General features: G+C 37.8%; 4 protein-coding genes across 8 annotated transcripts in view; 3 read left to right on the plus strand and 1 right to left on the minus strand.

The window, feature by feature from the left end:
- Positions 1–523: 523 nt before the first annotated feature.
- On the plus strand, positions 524–5,378 carry LOC105389939. 5 transcript variants are annotated; one of them, XM_011561149.3, is made up of 7 exons: positions 532–777; positions 909–1,081; positions 1,177–1,272; positions 1,955–2,140; positions 2,468–2,871; positions 3,215–3,348; positions 5,244–5,378. In XM_011561149.3, the coding sequence occupies exons 1-7, from the start codon at positions 735–737 to the stop codon at positions 5,327–5,329; spliced, it is 1,122 nt and encodes a 373-aa protein (XP_011559451.3). In that variant the 5' UTR covers positions 532–734; the 3' UTR covers positions 5,330–5,378. The 5 variants fall into 5 exon arrangements, with proteins under 5 accessions (XP_037974969.2, XP_037974968.2, XP_011559451.3 ...); XM_038119038.2 differs by having other exon boundaries at positions 537–777; positions 909–1,087; XM_038119039.2 differs by having other exon boundaries at positions 542–777; positions 909–1,087; positions 3,218–3,348.
- A 36-nt stretch (positions 5,379–5,414) lies between these two features.
- LOC105389930 (zinc finger protein 26) lies at positions 5,415–6,866 on the minus strand. Its single transcript, XM_011561139.3, has 2 exons — positions 6,653–6,866; positions 5,415–6,549 (listed from the first exon to the last, which is right to left on the minus strand). Exons 1-2 carry the CDS (start codon positions 6,782–6,784, stop codon positions 5,542–5,544), a joined length of 1,140 nt encoding a protein of 379 aa, XP_011559441.3. The 5' UTR covers positions 6,785–6,866; the 3' UTR covers positions 5,415–5,541.
- A 1,547-nt stretch (positions 6,867–8,413) lies between these two features.
- Positions 8,414–9,282, plus strand: LOC119693950 (gem-associated protein 8). Its single transcript, XM_038119000.2, has one exon. The coding sequence runs from the start codon at positions 8,471–8,473 to the stop codon at positions 9,215–9,217; it is 747 nt and encodes a 248-aa protein (XP_037974928.2). The 5' UTR covers positions 8,414–8,470; the 3' UTR covers positions 9,218–9,282.
- An 11,811-nt stretch (positions 9,283–21,093) lies between these two features.
- The window catches only part of LOC105387834 (protein dachsous), a 202,661-nt gene continuing 200,646 nt past the window's right edge, over positions 21,094–23,108 (plus strand). Inside the window, exon 1 of the mRNA XM_038119021.2 lies at positions 21,094–21,361. The gene's annotated coding sequence lies outside the window, so the exon portion shown is untranslated. The remainder of the gene's footprint in view (positions 21,362–23,108) is intronic.

The following is a 23,108-nucleotide window of genomic DNA, read 5'->3' on the forward strand; positions in this document are numbered from 1 at the left end:
GACAAGTGCTTTAAGTGGTCGAAGGAATTCATCCGAAAACTCGAAAACAAATTAGACAGTTAAATCCAAGTACCTATGCTGGGTTGCTGAGCTATGCTTGAGGTTTTTTCTAGAGATCACATCTTACATGAAGACCAACTTTAATGTAGGTAACTACATTAGGTAATAACCTAACTAGGTACTTATAGCTTTCGAGGTGTCTGTTACTAACATAGGTAGTTAAATCTGAAAACTGAAGCGATAGTGCGCCGGTTTCGGTATGATATTTGGACGATGCTTGGTAGGGTATCCATCCGTACCCCTGGTAGTAAGTACCTACTTATAAATCAAACGAATAAGCATATTATTGTAGGAATTTTAATTGACCGATATTGTCTCTATTACAACATAATATTATAATACCTACTTATATACTTACCTAGAATAGAATAGAATACATTTATTACCTATATACCTACCTGCTTATTTACAACGTACAAATCTTATAAGTAACTTAAATGTACAGCAGCAGTTTCACTCAATTTGCTTAACGAACGAACGAATTAAAATATTTTTATGATAATATGTATATATCGTGCTTCTACGTAATCATCACTCCTAGTATCGACTGGTCAAACTGGATATTATTACTCACAAACGCACGGTCAATAAAGTCGGGGATATTGTTTTACAAACACGTCGGTTGCATTATTTGTCATAGACTATATCTTTGATTAGTCTATTGGAATCACAGCATGTTTTTTATAACATTGTTTACGAACGGTATCCTTATCACGCGTGAGTATTTTGTTTTGATTTTTCCCTTTTACCTACTGCTTAAGGACCAAAACAGTGCGAAATAATAAACAAAGAGTTTTGTGCAGTTTATTATTTTTAATACTTACTTATGAATGTTTTGTGTGTTTCAGTGACTTTTAATCCTTGTTTTGTGAAAACGAACCAAATCATAAGTTCCGTAGGGTATGAATTCGTGCCATATCACGAAAATAATCCAAACACATTCGATTCCGGATTATTTGGCCTTGGATCTTTCAATCGGAAGCATTTCGGGTTTAGTCATCCCGGATTCCCTCCTCAATTCGATCATGTAAGTACCTACCTACCTTAGTAACACTAGGTATATTCAAGAATATACTTACCTTATGTTGAACCAACCCCCCTTATTTAAATTTTCAGCCTCCATTTGACCATCATGGGAGCTCCGGCCAAAATTTATACCCAGTAGCGCCAGATCAAAATATTTACCATGGTCATCGACCGTGGTTTGGACAGGTAACTAGGTGACTTATGACTATTTTCATTTTAATTAGGTAGTATGAATATACTTTTGTGTTAGGTAGTTAACTAGTTTGTGTTTGTCATTAACAATGTTAAAATATATTTTTGGGTAACAATGGATCATTATTTTAAAGTACAATTTAACGAGTTAAGTAAATACCTACCTACATTAGTTTTTCCCACCATTCAAGTGGATTTTATCCCCACCCCTACAAGAAATAATAACTACGCAATTTCGGTACCTAAGTAATAAATATTAAAATTTGAACACCAAGGTGTAAGTGTACCTATCTAGGAATAGGTAAATTATTAGTTCTGAATGTTTTCATTATAAAATGGTATCTACCTAGTGAATAAAATTAAGACTTCGTGTTCCTCTAAAGGGCCATCGTCTTTTATACATTTTAAAGGCCTGTGTCTAGCAGTGGATGATTACGGGCTGATGATGATGATAACGGTCACTGTTGTAGCTAAAGTGGTTGTTGTTTTTAATTTTATTTCAATGCCATTATTTATTATAATATGACAATAAAGTTACCTACCTACCTAATATGTCGTTAGTTAGATGTGGATAGCTCATGAAAATCATGAAGCGCCTAACCTGTGGAAGACAGATTTTCTGAAGAACCTTTTTTGAGATTTGCGATGAAAAGTAATTATTCCTATTATTTTATAGAATCCTAGACCACATTATTCTGAAAGACCACACTGGAACCTGGACACAGGCCAAGCATTTCCAAGCCACGGGTACCATCATAGTCCTCAACCACATGCACCGTATTTTCAAGATAATCAATATGGTCATTTCAACCACCCCGACCCTTGGTTTGGTAGGCCACCAAATTCTGGACATAGCCCCTTGGTAGTGTATTTTGTACATAACCTATATGTAACATGAGTTAAGTCATGATTCACCTTCTAGGTTACCTTAAATGACTTAAATCCTATGTCCTATCCTATCCTATCAGACATATTATTTCATACCTATAAAATCTATTCTCTGTGACTAACAAATTAAATTAACTAACAATTCATTCATTTATTTTCCGCATAACTATCAAGCATGTCTTATTCGGTTCTAGGTAACTAACCCTACTTCGTTTTTCTTGGAATATTTTTATTAAAAGTATTTTAAATATTTTTTATTTTTGTGTGCCCACTAAATATTATATGCGCGATTGTGTTACAGCGTCCAAATGGAGCACCAAACTTTAAACCCTGGTTAGAAAATTCTGACCATGATAAATTTCCGGGACAACATGAAATGTTTGAATCTCCGGGTCAAGGTAGCTGGCAAAATCAAATACCGACACAAACGTCAACATCAAGTTGGCAAAATCAAATACCGACCTTAACGTCAACCCCAAGCTGGCAAAACACTTCTCCCCAAGGAACCAATAGTGTTGATTTGAATAATAAACCCCAGGTGGATTCTGGTTCTAATACGCAACCCGACGATTCATCAAATTTTAATAACACTAACAACGATGAAGACGATAATGCCGATGATGACGAACCAGTAGCTGTTCTGGGAAGGCCAGTACTGGTATCAGCAGTTTCTCCTCCAATAGATGGGATAAAATTTAACAACAAGTAAGTGCGTTTTAGTTGAATTAAGCGAACATAATAGAATAGTAAAGTGGTGAAGACTGAAGATAACTATAAATAATACCTACCTCGCTATTTTAGTAGGGTAGGTACACGAAATGAGCAGCTCCGAGTGACGTACCTACTTTATCTACTGTGCTTAACGAAAATAAGGTTGGTAGTTAGGTACCACAGTACCTTACCCAAAGACATTATTATTATATTAAACCGGAAAACCTTACTGTGGTATATGGTACAGTACAGTTAGAAAACTAACAGACTGACTGGTAAACGCACTAATTGAAGTGCCGATATTGAGTATATTCGTAATAAAATGAATATGTTTCAGTAGCACCGATCCCGTTCAGACGCAATGTGCACAAGACTGCCCGACGACCACCGAGTATGCACCTGTGTGTGGCACGAATAAAATTACTTACTACAATCCGGGAAGATTTAAATGTGCTCGCGATTGTGGTGTCAGTAAGTATCAAAACTAGTTATTGTACTTACCTAAGTCCGGGTTTCGTTCATTTAGTACCTAAAATCATTAATATGATAACAATAAGTTAAAAATATGTTGTTAATAATTAGGTATAACTAGAAGCTGTTTCCGTAAGTGAAGGTATATTTAAAAAAATTGTTACTTTATTATTATTCTTTCAGCAAAATAGGTATATTTTTCATGTTTTGTTAATGTATTGAAATCTTGTTACTATAAATTACCTATGTTAGGTATGGTATGTACCTACTATAGTTCTAGTTCTAGTCTAGAGGGGGCAACGCATTCTAGCGGCAACTTTTATTATCACACTTTGATAGATGAAGACGGAAACGAGTAGCCATAAAAAATCTTTATAACGCTATATTCATGGAAAATTCTGTTATTATTCTATGAACCTAACATAAAAAAAACTTTTATTTTAAGGAACTTGAACGGAAATTCTTTTTTATTTAAGTGAGAAAAAAAGTTTTTATTTTCGTTACTTCTATATTTAAGTAGGCAATACACTTTATACACTGTACCGGACTACCGGAGAGGTCCGCCTGTGCAGGTACATATGAGGATGCCTGCGCAGTAATACCGTTACCGTTTGCCGTAGTGTCTGTGTGTGGGGTACTCCGGGTTACCGGAAGGATCCACGTTCACCTGAGAGAATTGATTATAGATTTTACTACGATCGCCTGCACAGGTCTTCCCCCACGCTCTGGTATACCTGCATACACGTCTTCTTGCAAATTATATTTTTATGTTGGTACCTAGTCTACCTCCCTACCCGCATCTAACGTGAAATATCAACCACAGCTATTACAGCTTGCATTAGAATAAAAAACCGGCCAAGTGCGAGTCGGGCTCGCGCACAAAGGGTAGTAAGCACAATAACTTAACCAAAATTACAGTTAAATCAACCTATCTCAAAAACTATAAGAGATACTTTGATCAAACCAAAAATCGTTGAAAGAGTTAATTAGCATGCATCACCTCTATTTTTTTTAGAATTTTATACCCCGTAGTTATAAAAATAGAGGGGGGGGGACATACTTTTTACGACTTTGAGAGCTGATATCTCAAAAACCGTTCACTTTAAGAAAAATGTTTTTTAGAAAACTTTATATCATTTTAAAAGACCTTTCCATTGATACCCCACACGGGTATGTACATCGAAAAAAAAAATTTCATCCCTCAGTTACATGTATGGGGGGCCCCACCCCCAATTCTTTTTTTTACTATTTAGTGTCATATTTTTGTAGCGGTTCATACAACACATATTCCCATCAAATTTCATCACTGTAGTACTTATAGTTTCCGAGTAAATCGGCTGTGACAGACGGACAGACGGACAGACGGACATGACGAAACTATAAGGGTTCCGTTTTTGCCATTTTGGCTACGGAACCCTAAAAATATTGTTCCAGTGAATTTGACAAAATAAGCCTTATTCAAATCTAGAGAGATGAGCAGAGGCTCAGCCTTATTCATCCACAAATGGAAAAATTCTATAGCTTGTTACTAGAGCGGTGGTAGCTCAGTCGGGTAAGCGCCCGCTTCTCACGCAAGAGATGCGGGTTCGAATCCCGGCGCTGACATGTACCAATGAGTTCTTTTAACTTAAGTACAATGTATACCATCTCTCTTACGGTGAAGGAAAACGTCGTGAGGAAACCTGCATATCTAGATTTAGCACATCTAGATATGTGAACCCACCAACCCCAGTGGACCAGCGTGGTGGCAAATGGTCCAAGCTTAGGAAGGCAGTTTAGACCTTGGGGATATGCACAAAGGTTCCACTCGAGAGAGCCAGGTGCAGGTACTTACACCCCCACAGAGAATAGAATAGAATAGCTTGTTACTTAAACCTATATTATTCTCTTTTCAGATGTATTCATAGCACATCAAGGAAAATGCAAAAAACGAGTGGTTTCAACAGGACTTCGCAATAGTAACAAGAATAAAACAAATTAAATCACTCAGATAGTATTATGTTAGTACATACTTATATTTCAGAGAAAAACATTCTTGGACTTCAGACTACTATTACCTAAATGACAAGAAATATTTCAAACCTACTTTACTTACACATTTCCAGAGCAATAATAAAGTAACTGAAATAAGTATCATATTTATCAACTCATTTGTGGCACCCATTAAATTATAAGATCCTGAGTTAAAAAGCTTTACAAACTCAGTACATTTAAATTCATTTGAGAACTCATTTGTGAATGTGACTTCAAATGTACATTCAAGCCATATCGAGTCTGATATGATTTGTCACACAGATGGCAATGGAAATTCTTCACTCCTGTATGTGTCAGCATATGCCTCTCAAGCTCCGACTTAGAAAAGAATCGTTTACTACACTTACATGCATATTTTTTTTCCTTCAAATGGTTTTTTCGTATATGTGAGCTTCTAGAGCTAGACGAGATGAATGTAGCATTGCATATCTCACATTTGTGGTTGCGAGTTCTCTTGTGGTTCCATAGTATGTGAGAGTGAAGGCCGCCACTTACTTTAAATTTCTTTGGACATAGTTTGCAGTGGAACGGGCGGTCGTCACTGTGCGTCAGCATGTGGTTCTTGATGTACCCCGGAGGGTATGACTTCCCACACTGGTCACATTGCCTTAAAGCTCTGTCTGGCTTTTCTAGCTCACTGCTCTTATCCTTCCTCAAGCATGAGTGTGTAGACAGGTCATCGGTTGTGAAGAAACCTTCCCAGCAATTCTCACAAAGATATGGCTTGAGGTGCAGCTTCCTGTGACGGGCCAGGGATCTGAAGTCATCGAATTTCTCACTGCAATACTCACAATCTCTGCCCACGGTGGATCTGACAGGATGGTTGTTCATGCAGTGCTCGTTCAGAGCTTGTACTGAGAAGTACTGGCTCTTACATTCCACACAGAATAAGGGTTTTGGCTCCTCTTTAACCAATTCCATTTTGACTGACTTCCGTTGGTGTACTTTCTTAGCCGTAAAACTGCTTTTTGGCGGAAGCTTAATCGGTTCATCTTCTGATTCATAGGAATACTCGTTGTAATCATTATCAGATTCTGCTTGGCATAGGTTTTCTGATAGGGTTTTAAATGAAGAATCTATGAGAATTTTGAAGGAATATGTTATAGTCAGTTGGTGAACGCACGAGATACAAATATTTTCTGGGTATGGTTCGCCGTCATCTGGGATCTGGAAAAATATGAAAATTTACTTAAAATCAATGAAAGAACTGCTTAAACAAAAAAGGGAAGACACGTTATAATTATATGAATGGTATAAATTCGAAATAAACCTTAAAATTGTAGAAATTAAGCAAAATATCAGAGAGACGAATATCATCTCCTGATATGGATATTGCTGTGTGAATATTCCGTGTTTCTTTGCTGGTACTAAGGCAGGTTAGACAGCAGTTTTTATTACTCATTGCACCTGGTACTTTTCTAGTTAAAAAACCACATAAACTATAAGTAAATTTAAAACAAATTAGAGTATTTCTTTTCGTCTACTTTTGTATTTGTTGTTAGAAAATTGAATGAAATAATAATATGAACGATTGAATTGAACGAACGAATACAAATTAGTTGCCAGGTACAAATAATATACACACAGAGTAAGCGACACAGGACGCGGTTGTCAACTGTCAGCCGTGATTAAGTTTGCACGGTCTTTTGGGACGTGGATGGCTAACGAGTTCCTAAAGAGGCATAGGAATGCGTCAACTGTTCTTTATGGAATTTCCATAACTGCTGTATGGCATTACATAGGTACTTCTCCAATATTTGAAAATATTTTTTAACAAACTTTTACGTTGTTTAATATTTACTCCATATTTAAGGTAAGGACACATTATCAGCCGTGGCTGACGGACGCGGCTGTCAGCCGTGACATAGAGGTATCTAGGTAATTAATGTATAGTGCCACAAACTTATCTGTTCCGGTGAGAGCGAACTAAATTGGTCCATACCTCATTACTTACTAATGAATTTCATATTGACATGACATAGATTATATGGACCAATTTAGTTCGCTCTCACCGGAACAGATAAGTTTGTGGCACTATACACTACTGAGTTCTGCAGCTTATGCGGTTAGATCCATTAGACAGTTAACAGATGTAGCTACAGCCAGGCTTGTGTATTTTAGTTATTTCCATAATGTTATGTCTTACGGAATTCTATTGTGGGGACGGGCGGCTGATATTAATCAAATTTTTGTTCTGCAAAAACGAGCAATTCGAGCCATTTATGTATTAGGATCTAGAATTTCATTAAGAGACAGGTTTTAGGAAATAGGAATACTAACCGTTCCATGTCAATATATTTATGAAAATATTATGTATGTTCGAGCCGAAAGTAGGAGCCATTCACGGTATTGAGACCAGAAACAAAAATAAGTTGCTCTTCCCCACTCTCAGACTTTCGAAAACAAACACATCATTCATGGGGAACTGTATACGCTTTTATAATAAATTATCAAATGAAACACTTAGCCTAACTGAGACTAAATTTAAGAATTTTGTAAAAACGACATTATGTAGTAAAGCTTATTATAGTATAAATGATTATCTAAACGACAAAAACGCGTGGTCTTGTCCAACTCAGCTAAGGCATTTGGAAAAATGAAATGGATATGCTTGAGTAAAATTGTATTAACTAGTTAAAAGAAAAAGTTGAAAAGATGCTCGAGGAGTTTCTTTCGCCATTTCTTTCCTCCTTAATGACGGTTGACGGGGCCTTTGTGAAATGGTGGTAGATTATGACTTTTGACAAGTAATTCTAAGATTCTACGTCAAAAAAATAAACGATTTCATTTCATTTCATTAATTTAATTTCATTCTACACTGTTCAAACTATCGGACGTAAGTCGCGGACGTAACCTTGAACGTTCAGACGTCCGAAAGCGATCTGGCACGAACTGTCCCAAAAGACCGTGCACACTTATCAGTCGCGGCTGATAGCCGCATCCGTAAGCCGCGTCCGCGAGTGTGTCGGCTCCTTTACTCCTATAGGGTTAAATTATTTTATCTGTGATGTTTTCTGTGAATTTAGGAATGAGTCTGTGTCTATGAGTGAAAGTGTCAAAACCTGTGAAAAAAAAGTGTCATAACAAAATGGAAAATGAGGGTAATCAAAGCAATACTACTGCAACAAACTCATCAGTAGCTCACAGCGCCGGCCCTGTAAGGAAAAATAAACACAAGAAAAAGAAGAAGAACAAGAATAAGAAAAAAAATCAGAACCTTGGAGTCAAAAAAACAAATTTTAAGGGAAACCGGAGGAACAATATGACTTCGTTCGCAGAAAGTCTTTCAAACGCTGCTACCTGGCAGTTCAAGCACCAAATAGCGTATTGGAAAGCGAAGGCCAAGGCTTTGGAGTTCGAAAACAGTGTCCTTCATGACATCATCAGAAAGAGCCAGCTAGGGGGCTCAGCATCCAACAGCACAGCCGATATGTCAGTAGAAGAGTCTGCTGAGTCTGACTCCGAGTCTTCTAGCAGTGAAATAGAGTTCATCAATGGTGTAAAAGAGAGCGCAGATCCTGATTTGGAAGTCAGTGAAGCATTCATTGAATTTCTGTCAGCAAATGCCAAGTATAAGGAAGATGCAAGGCTCGAGCGGGAAAGGTACAGAGCTCAGCAGAATGTTGAGTCAGAGGGTGATAAGATCAAAAGAATGGAGGCTCCACCATGTAAGGATCCTGTAGACAAGACTAAGGAGCTGCAAGAGCTCTATGGAAGTGATTGGAGGAAGATATCCACCCTGGAGACAGCTGCACAATGTCAGTTTATGTCGGAGAGTGATAAATGTAAACCCACCTTTTGGCCAAACATTCCCTTTAATTTCAATTACAGTTGACATAATATTAATTAGAATATATTTTGTACTTTTGGTATTCATAAATAATAATTGCTTATGAAGTTTTTCACATTTCCTCTTGACCTATTGATGTAAATAGTTTCTGTGCTATTATATTCAAGTTAACTCTGCATACCATATTTCTTCATATTAGTTTGCTAAGAGACAGATTAAAGTGTAAATTTGATTCTGTTCCTTTTCTTCTCTTTTTTTTTTTTTTTTTTTTTTTTTTTTTTTTTTTTTAATGGCCACTTGCGATCGGTCCTGAGACCATAAGCAGGTATTTTCTGTGAGCGTCACATGTCGGGTCTGTCATCCATTGATTGTTTCCCCATGTTTTAAACTAGTCCCCTTTTGTCAAGATCCAGAATTTTGTGTCTCTTGAGTCGGGTACAATTCAGTTCGTTAGTGAGCTGGGCGGCGAGTGGGTTCACATGCATCTGCAGTCGCGTTCTGTATCTAGCTGTTCGAGATCTAACCTCCTCCAACACGGTAGGAACTTTCAAGTATTCATGTATTTCAGATGTTTTGGTGAATAGGGGTGCGTTGCTTATTTTTCTAAGGATTGCATTTTGACACCTTTGTATGACTTGTATGTTTGAAGTGCTTGCAGTGCCCCAAAGTTCTATGCCATAAGTCCACAGTGGCTTGAGAATAGATGTGTATACCAACAATTTATTTTCAAGGCTTAGTCTTGATCTTGGGTTGATGAGCCATTCTAGTTCTCGTGTCTTCAGGTTGATTGCGTTCCTCTTTTGCTGAATGTGATGTTTCCATGTCTGTTTTCTGTCCAGGTGCATACCCAAGTACTTGACATTATCTACGTGCTTGAGTGCCTCTCCTCCTAGTTTGACTGGTGGGCAGTTACCTTGTCTTAGGGTGAATGTGATGTGCACTGATTTGGATGCACTTGCCTTTATCTTCCATTTTTCCAACCATTTATCCATTTCCCCAAGATATTCTTGTAGTTGCTTCGAGGCTTGCTCTGGCGTCTTGCTGCTAGATAGGGCTGCTGTATCGTCAGCATAGGTGGCTGTGGTGACATTTCTGGACTGAGGTATATCTGCTGTGTAAAGACTGTACAGGGAGGGGCCAAGCACAGAGCCTTGGGGAACACCAGCTTTTATGTCATAAAGTTTTGAGTGGGCTTCCTTGCACTTTACCCGAAATAGTCTCTCACTGAGGTAAGATTCCAGTAGTGAATAGTATGTATGTGGTAGTACCATTTTTAGCTTGTAGAGTAAGCCTTTGTGCCACACCCTATCAAAGGCCTGCTGAACATCCAGGAAAACTGCCGAGCAGTACTCTTTCTTCTCAAATGACTCTCTGATTTTATTGCATACCCTGTGGAGTTGCTCTATTGTTGAGTGCATTTTTCTGAACCCAAACTGGTGGTTAGGTAGGAGGTTTCCCTTAGAAATTATGGGCTGAAGTCTGTTGTTAAATAATCCTTCAAACAGCTTGGACATTACTGGCAAGAGGCTGATTGGTCGGTAAGAGCTAGCTAGGTTTGGAGGTTTACCTTCTTTGTGGATCATAATAATATCTGAGATTTTCCAGATGGAAGGGAAATAGGAAAGTCTGAAGATGCTGTTGATTAAGTATGTTAGGTAGATGACCGCTTTCTGTGGTAACTCTCTGAGTATCTCAGCAGTGATTAAATCAAAGCCAGGAGCCTTTCTCAGTTCTAGTTTTTTCTTCTCTTTGGTTTTTAATTAAGCTCAGTGGGAATTATACAATTTAATAATATTTCTACAAAAAAAGGCAGTGGTTTACATATCAGAATAAGATGTATAAAAACTTTTAAACTTGTCGCTTGTGAGTCACCTCAGAGTACCTACCTCTTTGGGGATTGCAGGTTGTGCTATGTATATAATGATGTGAATAGTATTAATGATAACATTGTTTAGTAAATTTTGTTAAATTCCACATTCCAGGCATTATTTTTATTACCAGCGGTAGTAACCCATTCGGGTGAGTCGGATAAATCATAATGTAAACGATTTTAACTAATTTCAATTTCCCTAAAAAATATCACCACATTATTATGAATTTTCCACCAACATAGTAGAATTTTCTTACGTTGCCACACTTTTTCATGTACTCAATGACATGACAGGAGGGAATGACAGTACAGTCACGCACAAAAGTAATAAAATCTTGGCCTGTTTTCAATGTAGGCGATGTATGGGATGAGTCCGTCTAGGGTTGTATAAAATAAATAAATAAATAAATATAAATAAATATGTGGGGACATCTCACACACGGCCATCCGACCCCAAGCTAGGCAGAACCTGTGTTATGGGTGTCGGACAGCTGATATATCTACACAAATACATAGATAGATAGATACTAAATATAAATATCAACACCCAAGACCCGAGTACAAATATCTGTGTTTAAACAAATATCTGCCCCAGCCGGGAATCGAACCCGGGACCTTCGGCTCAGTAGTCAGGGTCACTAACCACTGCGCCATTCCGTCGTCTAACGTCGTTGTAAATGGTCGAAGCTCGTTGGTCAGCATTGAGGCGACAAGCCCACGATTCACGGGAGCGGACCCGACGTACCCGGCGGCAAGGTGGGTGGAGGAGATCAGCGACAACGCGGAGGTGTTCGGCTGGTCACCTACACAAAAGCTGCTGATGGCGCGACGGGCACTGACTGGTGTGGCAGGTCTGTGGCTCCGTACGGAGAATACATTCAAGACCTTCGAAGAGCTACAGCGGGCTCTGCTGGAGGAGTTTCCCTACGATGCCAACCCGAAGGTGATCCACGAGCTCATGACAAACCGTAAGAAGAAGCGTGATGAGAGCTGTTATGAGTACATGCTGGTGATGAAGGAGCTGGGGAAGCGCGGTGGATTTGAAGACTATGTGGCCATCCAATATATAGTCGATGGTATCGAAGACAGCGTGATAAACAAGGTCATGCTGTATGGTGTCACCACATATCCGGACCTGAAGGAAAAGCTGAAAATTTACGAATATATGAAAAAAAAGATGGAGATGAGTGCACGAACGAGAAGAGAAAGCCCGGCTAGATGGTGTTACAGCTGCACAGGAGGCAAACGACCGATAGACGACGTGTCGGTAAAGCAGGACCCTGAACAGCAACAGAGCAGCGGATGCGGAGACAAGTCGGTGGTGTCGATAAAACAGCACTCGAGTATGTTCGAGTACGAAGTCAGGATGGACGAGGCCAACAAACGGAGTAATGATTATTCGGAGGAAACAGAAGTGACAGCGATAAAGAACGAATACGAGAAATGTCAACGTCAGACGGAAGTTGTAAATAATGTAAATAATAAGCAAGTTTTACAGAATAAAAAGGAGAAAAGTAGCAAAGAGGTACCAATAGAGCTGGAGAGTATTAAGGAGGAAAAGATTGTTGAACATAAAGTTGAAGAGGTATGTGAGACAAAGGTGGAAGAAAAAGTTGAAAAGGTAGTTAAAAAGGAGCATTTTTCAGGCGAGTTTGCTAATCTTGTGAAGAAGAAAGATGGCCAAAAAAGATAATCGCACGTGACAATCCGAACCGTCATATCTTGAAAAATCGCAATTTTTTTTAATTACATTTTTGCATTATACAGATCATTCTCTACAATCTGGTAAAACAGTCATATCTGTAGCTCATTTCTGGGCCGAGATATGGCACTATACGACTATCTTGCCTGTTGTGATGCGCGCGCATTGTCGATGGACAAACAGTCATATTTTAGTTTAATACGCTGACCATGTCTGAAGCGCGGGCTCCGGTCGTTTTATCTTAAGTTAAGACAAGTGTGGTTACGAAATACGCAAAATGTGATGAATCAAAACGTATTATAATGTAAATAATACTATTTTGCTTGTTTCGCACGTAGAATTTTTATTGTATTATTTCTAGATAATACTATCTTGCCTGTTTTATTATTAAATTTTTACTAATTTGATTGTAGTATGTTTTTATGTGACCGTTTAGCTATGGGATTCGTCAAGATAATACTGTTTGTCCAGTTAAATCAATAATTTTTCTATGTCATAAGAGAAATAATACGGTTTGTACGGTTTTTAATGTAGTTATTCATGGAATATTTGAGTTGTAGTAACATCATGAAGCTACATAAACGTGCTGCTAAACTAGTTTTGACGGCAATTCCCCACCCTAAAAGGCTTGGAACCTGAAGGGTATTGCAGCTAAGGAGCCTAAGAATCCAGACAAAGACTTTGATGATGATTTGGTTGACCCTACTTACGTATGAACCCGTCGAAGAAATAGTGACTCTGTCCAAGTTCTCCGAATCTTCCAGAGCAACAAAAGCAACATTGCGAGCACGCACATAGCAGTTCTGAAGTCTGATTGCTTTAAATGTTTGGCCCACTGGCATTTCAGCTTGAGGTAGATTTTAAAAGTTTGGTTGAGATCTGTTACGAATTAACTTATTTCTGATGTAGTACTTTAGAGAAACGCCGAGCATAGTTGTTTCTATTGCTCGATAAGCGTATTTAATCCGTTGGAGGAGTCCAACTGTCACAGCCGTTTCTGAACGAGACGTCATCACTGGCAGGGTGCACTGATTGAAGACCTTTGAGTTCAGACTTCAGAAACGGCCTCAAGGTGAATGTGTGTCGAAGTTTACCGTATGCAGGTCAACTTATAGTATTCTTGTTTTCTGCGTAGTTGAATAGTCTGCCCAAGTTAGACAAATTCCTGAGCAACTTTGATCTTTGGGTTCCATTGAACTACCACCGGATTTGGTTTAATGTGAGCATTCAATTAAATAAGATTTATTTCTTAAATATTAAGTTTTGGCGATATTAAATCCCTCTGTTGAACTACTCTTTGCAATTCAGTCTTGATTTGTGGTCCTAGACAAGCACACAGTCGATGCTATGCTAGTAGCGGCGTTTTACAGATACCTCCACACATCGATATAGCGACATTCAATTTGACATCTCGGCAAGGTTTCCAGAAGTGTCAAAGTCTCGATGAAATATCCAAAGCTTTTGGTCAACAAAGGCCACCAAGGTTAATTGTAATCTTTGGTCTTCTGTATAATCTGCCTGAGGTTGGAAATAGTGCTTGACCGACGGTACGTCCTGACCGTACCATCTGAATGTCAGCGCTTACCGTCGCGTCGGTTGCGAAAATGCATTCAGTGCTTCGCTGACGGCAAACTACGATACGTGTTGAATCCATGCGGTCGGTCACGCGGTCGGTCGCTCCGTCAGCAAAGCACTGAAAGCGTCCCTACAAGCTCATAGCTCGTCGGTCGACTGACACGTACGCTGACCGACGAGCCCGACCGACGGCTGCACCGACGTGTCACACGAAATCACGCGCGTACCGTCAGCGTAGTTGCACTCATAGACTTGCATAGATATAGCTACGTCAAGCGACGGTCAGCGCTGACCATCGGTCGAGCACTATTTCTAGCCTTACTGTTTGATAATCTTTGGTGATTAAGAATTTTCAAAATCTAGCCTGTTCTGGGGGCTGGAACTCGGCAAACTTATTAGTGAAACGGTTCTAAATGATCCTTGAGAACGTACATAAATCTCACTTATATAGCCTCGGTCTATAGTTCCTTAGAACGGTTTTTATTTCAAGTTCCTTAGAACGGTTACCATTGTTGAAAAAATATCGTACGATATGACACTCTCGTACGATACCTCCGGTGTTATACCAGTACAAGCAACCAACTTGCACTAAGTACTTCTTGAGCTGTCCGAGGCTTCGAGACTACCTCGAGAATACCTCCAGGTTTCAGAAGCTATGAGGTAATGCTGTCTGCATCAGGATTATTTTTGATTTAATGCTGCTCAAGGGCTATTCATATCTTGTCCTCAGTTTTCAACTTCGTCCGGTGGTTCTCCCATGCTGCTGAACGAATACTTTCCCCCACGATTTTGCTCTATAGCTGCTTCTATAACTAGTGTATTGGAGCAACGAAGGTCTTTTCGTATCAGCTTCTTTATACGCTTGGTGAGGGCCCGTTATTCTGACGAAATGTTACTCACAATTTGCTTTCATAGTTTGTAATTATCTATTATGGAAAGCAATAAATAATAAAATTATTTTTGTATCATTCTTCGCTACGGCTTAAGAAAATATGCACTCTACTAAGTTCCTGATAATTTAATTGAAAGAGTTCATAGTAGAGATGTCACGAATATTCGGCAACTATTCGGTATTCGGCCTATTCGGCTTGTTTTTTCAGTATTCGGTATTCGGCCGAATAGTGCGTACTATTCGGGCCGAATACCGAATAGTAAATCATGTAAAAAATGAGTTGTTATTTTAATCAAAATTGTGTATTTATTTCCAAATCACAACATTTTAGTACTTAAATTTAATCAGTAGTAATGCTGTGCTGGATAAAAACCAGCATTTCTGCATTTTTTGGTAGCCCACAATTGCGCTTTTCATTGTAACCATCCTCAGAAAATAACCTCTCACTATAAACGCTACTTCCAGGTGAAGAAACATAAGTTTTTGCAAATTTCAAAAGGTTCGGGTATTGTTTTTTGTTGGCTGACCACCACTTGTAAGAATCGGCCATCCGATCTAGGCGAACTATTATCAAATAAAAATTCAACTCGTTTGCCACAGCCTCGTTCTGCCTCCTAATAATTAGCATTTCTCATATAATCTGTAGCGAGCGACTTCTTCAAAGCAGTTCCAGGAACAAAAAAAACAGGTTGTAGCGCCGAATATTCGGCGGCCGAATATTCGGCGCTTCGGCCGACAGCGTCGCCGAATATTCGGTATTCGGTATTCGGCCAATTCACTATTCGTGGCAACACTAGTTCATAGTATTTAGATAATCAAAGGTTTAAATTCTGTTTTTTTTGTAATTAAGTCTAAAAATATAAAATAATGTTATAAAAGTGAGATTTCTCGTTTTTAAAATTCGTGTTTAATCAATAAAAAGACCGATTTTCTATAGGAAAAAATATATCAAACGCTTTGTATTATTAAATTTTCCCTAAAAGAAGATAAACCGTATGTATTATCTCGACGTATGACAAATTACCAGCAAATATGTAAGCAAAAAAACGGGCTATACAGTCATAAATATGAAAATCGAAAATTTTGACAGGCAAGACCGTATTATCTTCGGACCGCCTCAGAAAAACACTTGTAGATATAAAATGAAATGACTTAGGCTCAATTGAACTATATGTTTTTATTGGCAAAGAGTTAATCTACCAATCACAAAAGAAATATATTTATTTTATTTATTATTCTTTGAATTATGAGACACCAAACTTTCAAAACGCGATATCTCGAAACTACGTTTTTCCAGATATGACGGTTCGGATTGTCATGTGCGATATGTAGAAAGACGATTTCAAGATGGTTTAATGGAGAATGAAATATGTTGCAAAACAAATGAGGAGAAAATTATCGTGAGAGAAATCGCGATGAAGGTATACAAGGATAGTAGTTTCTCTGGAAAAATTATGAAAGAAGCAATGAATAAAGATTATCACACACTTCGTTGAATACATGAAGCGATGATTTTTACAAGTTTTTATTTGTGGGATGATGATGATGATGATGAATGAATGACGAAGAATGAGTATATTTTTATTGAAGTTGTATTTTAGTCTGGGGCACATTTTTATTTTCAAAGAAGTTATGTAAGTTGTTGTTTGAGTTAGTTTCGGTGTTGTAATGTTTACATTTGTTTGTTCTGAAGTTTACATTATAGAGTTGTTATATTGTGTTAAGAATGAAGTTAGTAAAGATTTTTATGTTGTTCAATTTTCGATCTTTGTAATAGTCTGAGGGCAGACTATCTGCAGGATGGCCGGGTTGTAGGAGTAGGAACATAGAGTAATAGATTATAGAATTATTATTGGTTATGGTGTTCCTTTTATAAACTCTCTCTTGTAAATATGGCGTCTAGCAGTAAAGATTGTTTTCTCATGTTGGGTTTAAAATAAATTAAATAACGTTGTTCAAGTGCACCGGCGGTTTCATTTTCATCCCACATATATACCCATAACAAGGAGAGTAATTAGTTAAGGAGAATTTTTCTATGCATTTTATGTTTATAACTTATAATTATGTGATCCTGTTTCACAATGATGACAGATAGATGAAGGTGGTGACGGAATGCTAAGATACGGAGAGCTAGCAGTAGGCCGACTTCCCAGATAGGTGCCTATACAGACTAAATCGCCAAGGTTTCGGGAAGGCAGCAGTTAGAAACAGTATACCAAATACCGGGTAGTAAATAGTAGGCGTCGAAAACGAAACGAAAGATGATGACACTTGATTATCAGCTATCTTTTGACTATCCGTATTGCTGTACAGTTGATGATGATGAAGTGTTGTTCTGTATTGGACATAGCTACTCTAAAAAACGACTTAAGGGCGTTACTAGAGCTAATTAGCGGTGCTAATTGAATATAAATAACTTAATTCTGATTAAGTTCGTTTTTCCAATCAGTTCGTCAAGCTAGCTTCCTTTTTTATCCAACTTCGAAAAAAGGAGGAGGTTCTCAATTCGTCTGTATGTATGTTTTTTTTATGTATGTTCACGGATTACTCAGCTATTTATGGACCGACTTTGAAAAATTATTTTTTTGATGTATTGGGTTGAGCTCAGGGGTGGTCCCATTTTTTTTTCCGAATTTTATTCCACTCCCAAGGGTGGGTAAAGGGGTAAAACAGGGGTATAAATTTCCATTTTGGGCACTTATCAACCGATTCTAATGAAATTTAGAACGTAAATATAGTTCTTATAACAAAAAAGTATGATGGTGACCTTGAGCTGATCTGATGATAGAAACGGAAGGCAGTCAAGGGAACTCCTCAACGGTACCTCGTGTTTGGGCATGAATGATTCGTATTGACAAGTAGGACTTATTGGTATCATTTGAATCTTACTTTTGAATAATTATTGCAAATAAACAAAAAAATATAAAATAAAATAATAATAATAATAAAAAGCCAATCCTAGGTACAATGTGGGTATAATGATTGGTCTAAACCTTAAACTATTTCTTACTTTTTAGTGGTTTTTTGAAGTCGGTTTTTAATTTTTTTTAATTATTAGAACCTATAATACCTCCTAGTTCTTAGTAGGTACCTAGAGTCTAAAAGTTAAGCTAAAAAAGGGAAAGGATAGGGGATGACTCAGGGGGTAATTCTGAACGTGAACACTGACTGTGGACTGTATATGACGAAAAACTATTTCAGAGCGAAAATAGTTTCGGAGCGCTACGCGAGACACGACTATTAGATTTTATTATCTCTTTGTATTAAACGTGCCGATTGCAAGACCACTCGTTCGTTCGTTTTTCGTCAGTTTACTCTATTCTTACTGACGAAAACCCCTCCTGGTCCACCGATTTAAAGTTGGTCATCGGGCAATGGAAAGATCTTTGCTAGGGGTTTCCATGAAGGTCTACATCAGGAATGAGGTAAGTAATTCGTAAGACAGCTGAAAGTTACAGGAAGTAACCGATATAATCTTTAAAAATCTATGGGCTGTAGTAGCATTGGTCTGACCGGAGATAGAAAATGTTGCCATCCTACCACAGACACATACACACCATTAACACTTTAGGTAACTACATCAAAAATCTAATAAGAGTGTGCACTCTTGGCCTACTTCCTACTAATATTATAAATACGAAAGTTTGTGAGTATGTAACTATGTGTGTATGTTTGTTATCTCTTCACGTCAAAACGATTGAACCGATTTTAATGAAATTTGGTACGGAGTTTGCTGAATCCCAAACACATCACATAGGTAACTTTTTATCCCGGAATTCCCACGGGACAACTTTTTGAGGCGAAGCGAAGCTCGCGGGAACAGTTTGTGTAGAATAAAAGTATGTAGGTAAGTATTAAGTGTAATTGAAATTACTTAAGTATAAAAAAAAATCTTTTTAGGTACTTACATTAAAAATAATAAGAAACATTGGTAGGTACATTAAATAATCACATATCATCATGGACATATAGGCCCAAGGAGCGCCACAACACTCAGTCCTCGGCCTTCCTCGTCCAACCACTACCGGCTATCGGTTCTTCGGCAGATATGACCAGCCCACTGCCACTTCAGCTTGCATATTTTGACAGCTATGTCGGTAACCTTTATACGCTGACGGATCTCATTTCTCATTTCTGATACGATCCATCAGAGAAACCCCAAGTATAGCTCTCTCCATAGCACGCTGAGCGACTTCACATATAATATTATTATAAACCGTATTTATTTTATCTAAGTGCTTGCCAAAGTGGTATACTCAGTACTGGTAGACTCAGCTTCAGGAGTCAGGAGGTCAACCTGAACCACTTTGTTCTATCACTTTTGGAAATATACTTGGAAAAAAAAACTATGTTTTTATCAATAATATCATGAGTCGAAAAAAAAAACTTCTAAAACTGCAAATTGAAAATTATTTAAATAATATGCTCAGAACACGTTATACTCGTATGTATAAGTTACCAAGGGCTCATGATCAAAGAAAATTCTTTACGTTCATTTTACTTGAGAACTCGTTATTAACAACAGTGGTTGCAGCTTCTGCAAATACGTAGACATGTGAATAATCTCGCCATTTCTTCTTCTTATTTTTATTGAAATAGTGGGTAGACAGTATTTTTTCTTGACATTCAAAATAATTCACAACCAATACCTAAGCTGGCACCTAATAAATACCTAAGGTACTATCTACCTACTACTACGGTTTTTAGTTTGATTGTCAAGCTGCAAATCATAAGAATAAGTCCTACTAGCCTATACGAAACATTCAATCCCGAACACAAGGTAGTTGCTTTTTCCCTTGAATGCCTTCCGTTTCCATCACCAGATCAGCTCCAGGTCACCATCATATTGTTTTGTTAAATAAAAACTATATTTATGTCAAAAATTTAATGAGAATGGAGGTCTACAAATCTATTCTATTCTATTCTAAATACATATCCTATTTTAACCTATTGGCCTACCCTTAGGGTGGAATTTATTTTTAAAATAAAATTGGATCAGCCCTTATAGGTAGGTCAACGTAATACAGTATCGGTCTATAACTGGCGAAAATATGAAACTGATAATTCTGACCAATTAAGAACCTTCTCCTTTATTGAAGAAGTTAAAAATAAAATATAAATATTAGTTTTAAAATGAAATGATATAGTAATTGTTACCGGAAGGCAAAATTAGCCACTATTATTTACAGGGCATAGGGCGTGTATACTTCTTAGTACCTGAATATATAAAAAATTTAAATATAGGCTACTATTTAACCCAAAGTTCCCATCGAAAATCAAAGCTCAATTCTCCTTTGTAAATGTCCATACATTAGAATTCAACGCGCTAACGTAAAGAAAGTTCTTTCCTATAAGCAAGCGTCTTTCTGTTTATCACCTTCCGCTTTTATAGAGATGGAAGAAATTAACTTAACCAGCTTTTAAGTAATTATTTATTAAAGTATTTATTCATGACGTTTTTTTTAATAAAATTTTCTCAATTTTCCCTATATAAAAAGTAAATTGGCAATTTTGTGAATTTTCTGTTGAAAATTCGGCTCACAATTACGTTTTTGCAAACCCTTGATATAGTTACCACCAACTCAATGACAATTAATAATGATATACCTATAAAGGTGATTAGATTGGCCAACGTTCAGATACAATCAGTATGTCTTCAACTCAAACATTCATACATCCACGGCCATCGACTAGCCAGCAGGCTGCGGCGGCGCACTCAAAATTACCGGCACCCAAAAAAAGCCAACACCTCCAAACCAAAATATTTCATCGCACTCCGTGACGGCTGCGTCCCTATCCCGAGAGCTACGAAAATTGGCGTTCGGACGGTATGCGCGCCCGCGAGCAACCTGTTTGTGCGGCGAGGGGGGGGAGGGGGGCCGGCGCGCTCGCCAGTACCCTGGGAGCCTGCGGCGCGCACGGTCCCTGCGCACGCGCCGGTCACAAAACCCACAAGATACTTTTCAAATTTTCTCCCTTACAGTGTGTGATAAACTGTTCGTTACCGTGCCTAACAAGGATTGCAGTGCTTTCAGTGATAACGAAACGAATAGCTCTAACGAAACGTGTTTTACAACTTGGATTTAGTGCCGTATAATGTTCTGAATGTTGTTAGCGAACGTATTTGTGAAGTGTTGAACGGTTTCGGAGGTTAGTTGGATTTTGAGATTGATTTTGTCTTAGGGAAGGTGCCTAGTGACGTTTAAGGTTGAAGTTATGAGCGCAGAGTTAGGTGCCATGCTTAGCGGGAAAGTGATCGCGGCTGAGAACTTGAAAGTTCAAGCTAGTGGAAGCCCGTTTTATAAAGGCATGGTTTATTGCGTTTGAGATGTAACTTTGTTCCCGGTTTAACTTTTATGTTAGTGGCATTTTAGATTTAACATTTTCTCTTAATGTTAGAAATACAAACTATAAATAGTTGTTTTCTCTTTATTATTGTTAGTAAATATTAAATAGAATAGGGCCTATCACATCACCTTGAGGTGTCCTATTTGACGCTTGGTTCCATTTACTAAACATGTTTTTATCAAATTCCATGAGTAAAAAAAAACTTCGAAATCTGCAAATACACCAAGACATTATAATGATATAAACTGAACCCGTTCTATAAGTTACCAAGGGATCATAATACAAAAGGCATGCATAACCAAGGCTTTGGTAAAATGGAAATAATCATCTCCACTCAATCCCCTAGCGCTGGGCGTGTTGATAAGGGCCGGCATAAAGCCTCTCTTGATAACCATCGCATTGAATGCAAAGTAGTAGAGTGCGTTAAAAAGCCACAAACAAGAACATCAGTACAGTACCTCAGGGGTAAAACGTATTGTTGTAGGAAACATGGTTATAGATACTGCTAGTGTAAACTAAAGTTTGAACGCATCCGCTTCATGCGATGATAAAGGTCCTGTGTTCTTCCCGTGTGATGAGATAAAGTGGGAATTCTGATACATCGTATGTACAAGTATTTTTTGTCTAAAGTTAAGTGTATAGAGGTAGATGCATTTTTATAAGATTTTTTTAAGCATTGAAGGACACTACAGGTTTCAAGGTCCAATCTTGACTCTCCCTCTAAAAAACTCTCTTGGACTTCTAAAAAACGTGTCCGAATTCAAATTTGGAATTTCTTGAGGCGTAGGTAGTGAGGTGCACAAAATTCGTGGTAATAACTCAGTGGGTTCGTCGCATAACTTGAAATGTTGCTCGTATTTTGGCATTTTCGGTCTTCGCCGAGGCGGCATACACGGCATATTTGACGCTAATTTGTTAGAAACTACTTTTTCCCAGCCCGTTGATAGGTTAACAGTTTTCAGATAATTATGTCTCTACCAATAAATATAATTTAAAACGCGTAAGAAAATAATTACAATTTTGGGGAAGACATTAAAAGAAAAGATTTGTGCCAGATTAAATCTTCGCCATAAAAACGAAAATTACCTACATCACTGTAATGATAATGCAAGTGTTATTCCTAATGAAATTATTATGCTGAGCTTTCTGTCCAAACAAGTATTAAAACATAGTTTTTACTGACAAGCAAAGCCGTCTTGAAAAATAATCCTGCTAAACCAGCGAAATAAGGCATGTGGAAATTGCCACCCATCTTAAATTCTCTTACAACCTCTATGCCATTATAAAAGCAGGTGAGGTCTCTTTGAAATGGACAACTTCTACACCAGTTTTAGAGCAAATTTTATAATAAAATCAACGTTTTACGATGCCAAGAGAAATGACAAGAAGTTAGCTGGCCGTTGTGTCAAATTAAGATCAAGAGATAAATTGATAAAACCTCACTTAAAAATCCAGCCTTCCGACACCATTTGTAAATTTCTCGAAATGCTATTCATGTAGGCATTAAAGATTAAAGAAAATATCCTGGTTAATTATTTTAATAAGGACA

Source organism: Plutella xylostella, chromosome 12, assembly GCF_932276165.1.
Source record: "Plutella xylostella chromosome 12, ilPluXylo3.1, whole genome shotgun sequence".
In the NCBI taxonomy this organism is placed as follows: domain Eukaryota; kingdom Metazoa; phylum Arthropoda; class Insecta; order Lepidoptera; family Plutellidae; genus Plutella; species Plutella xylostella.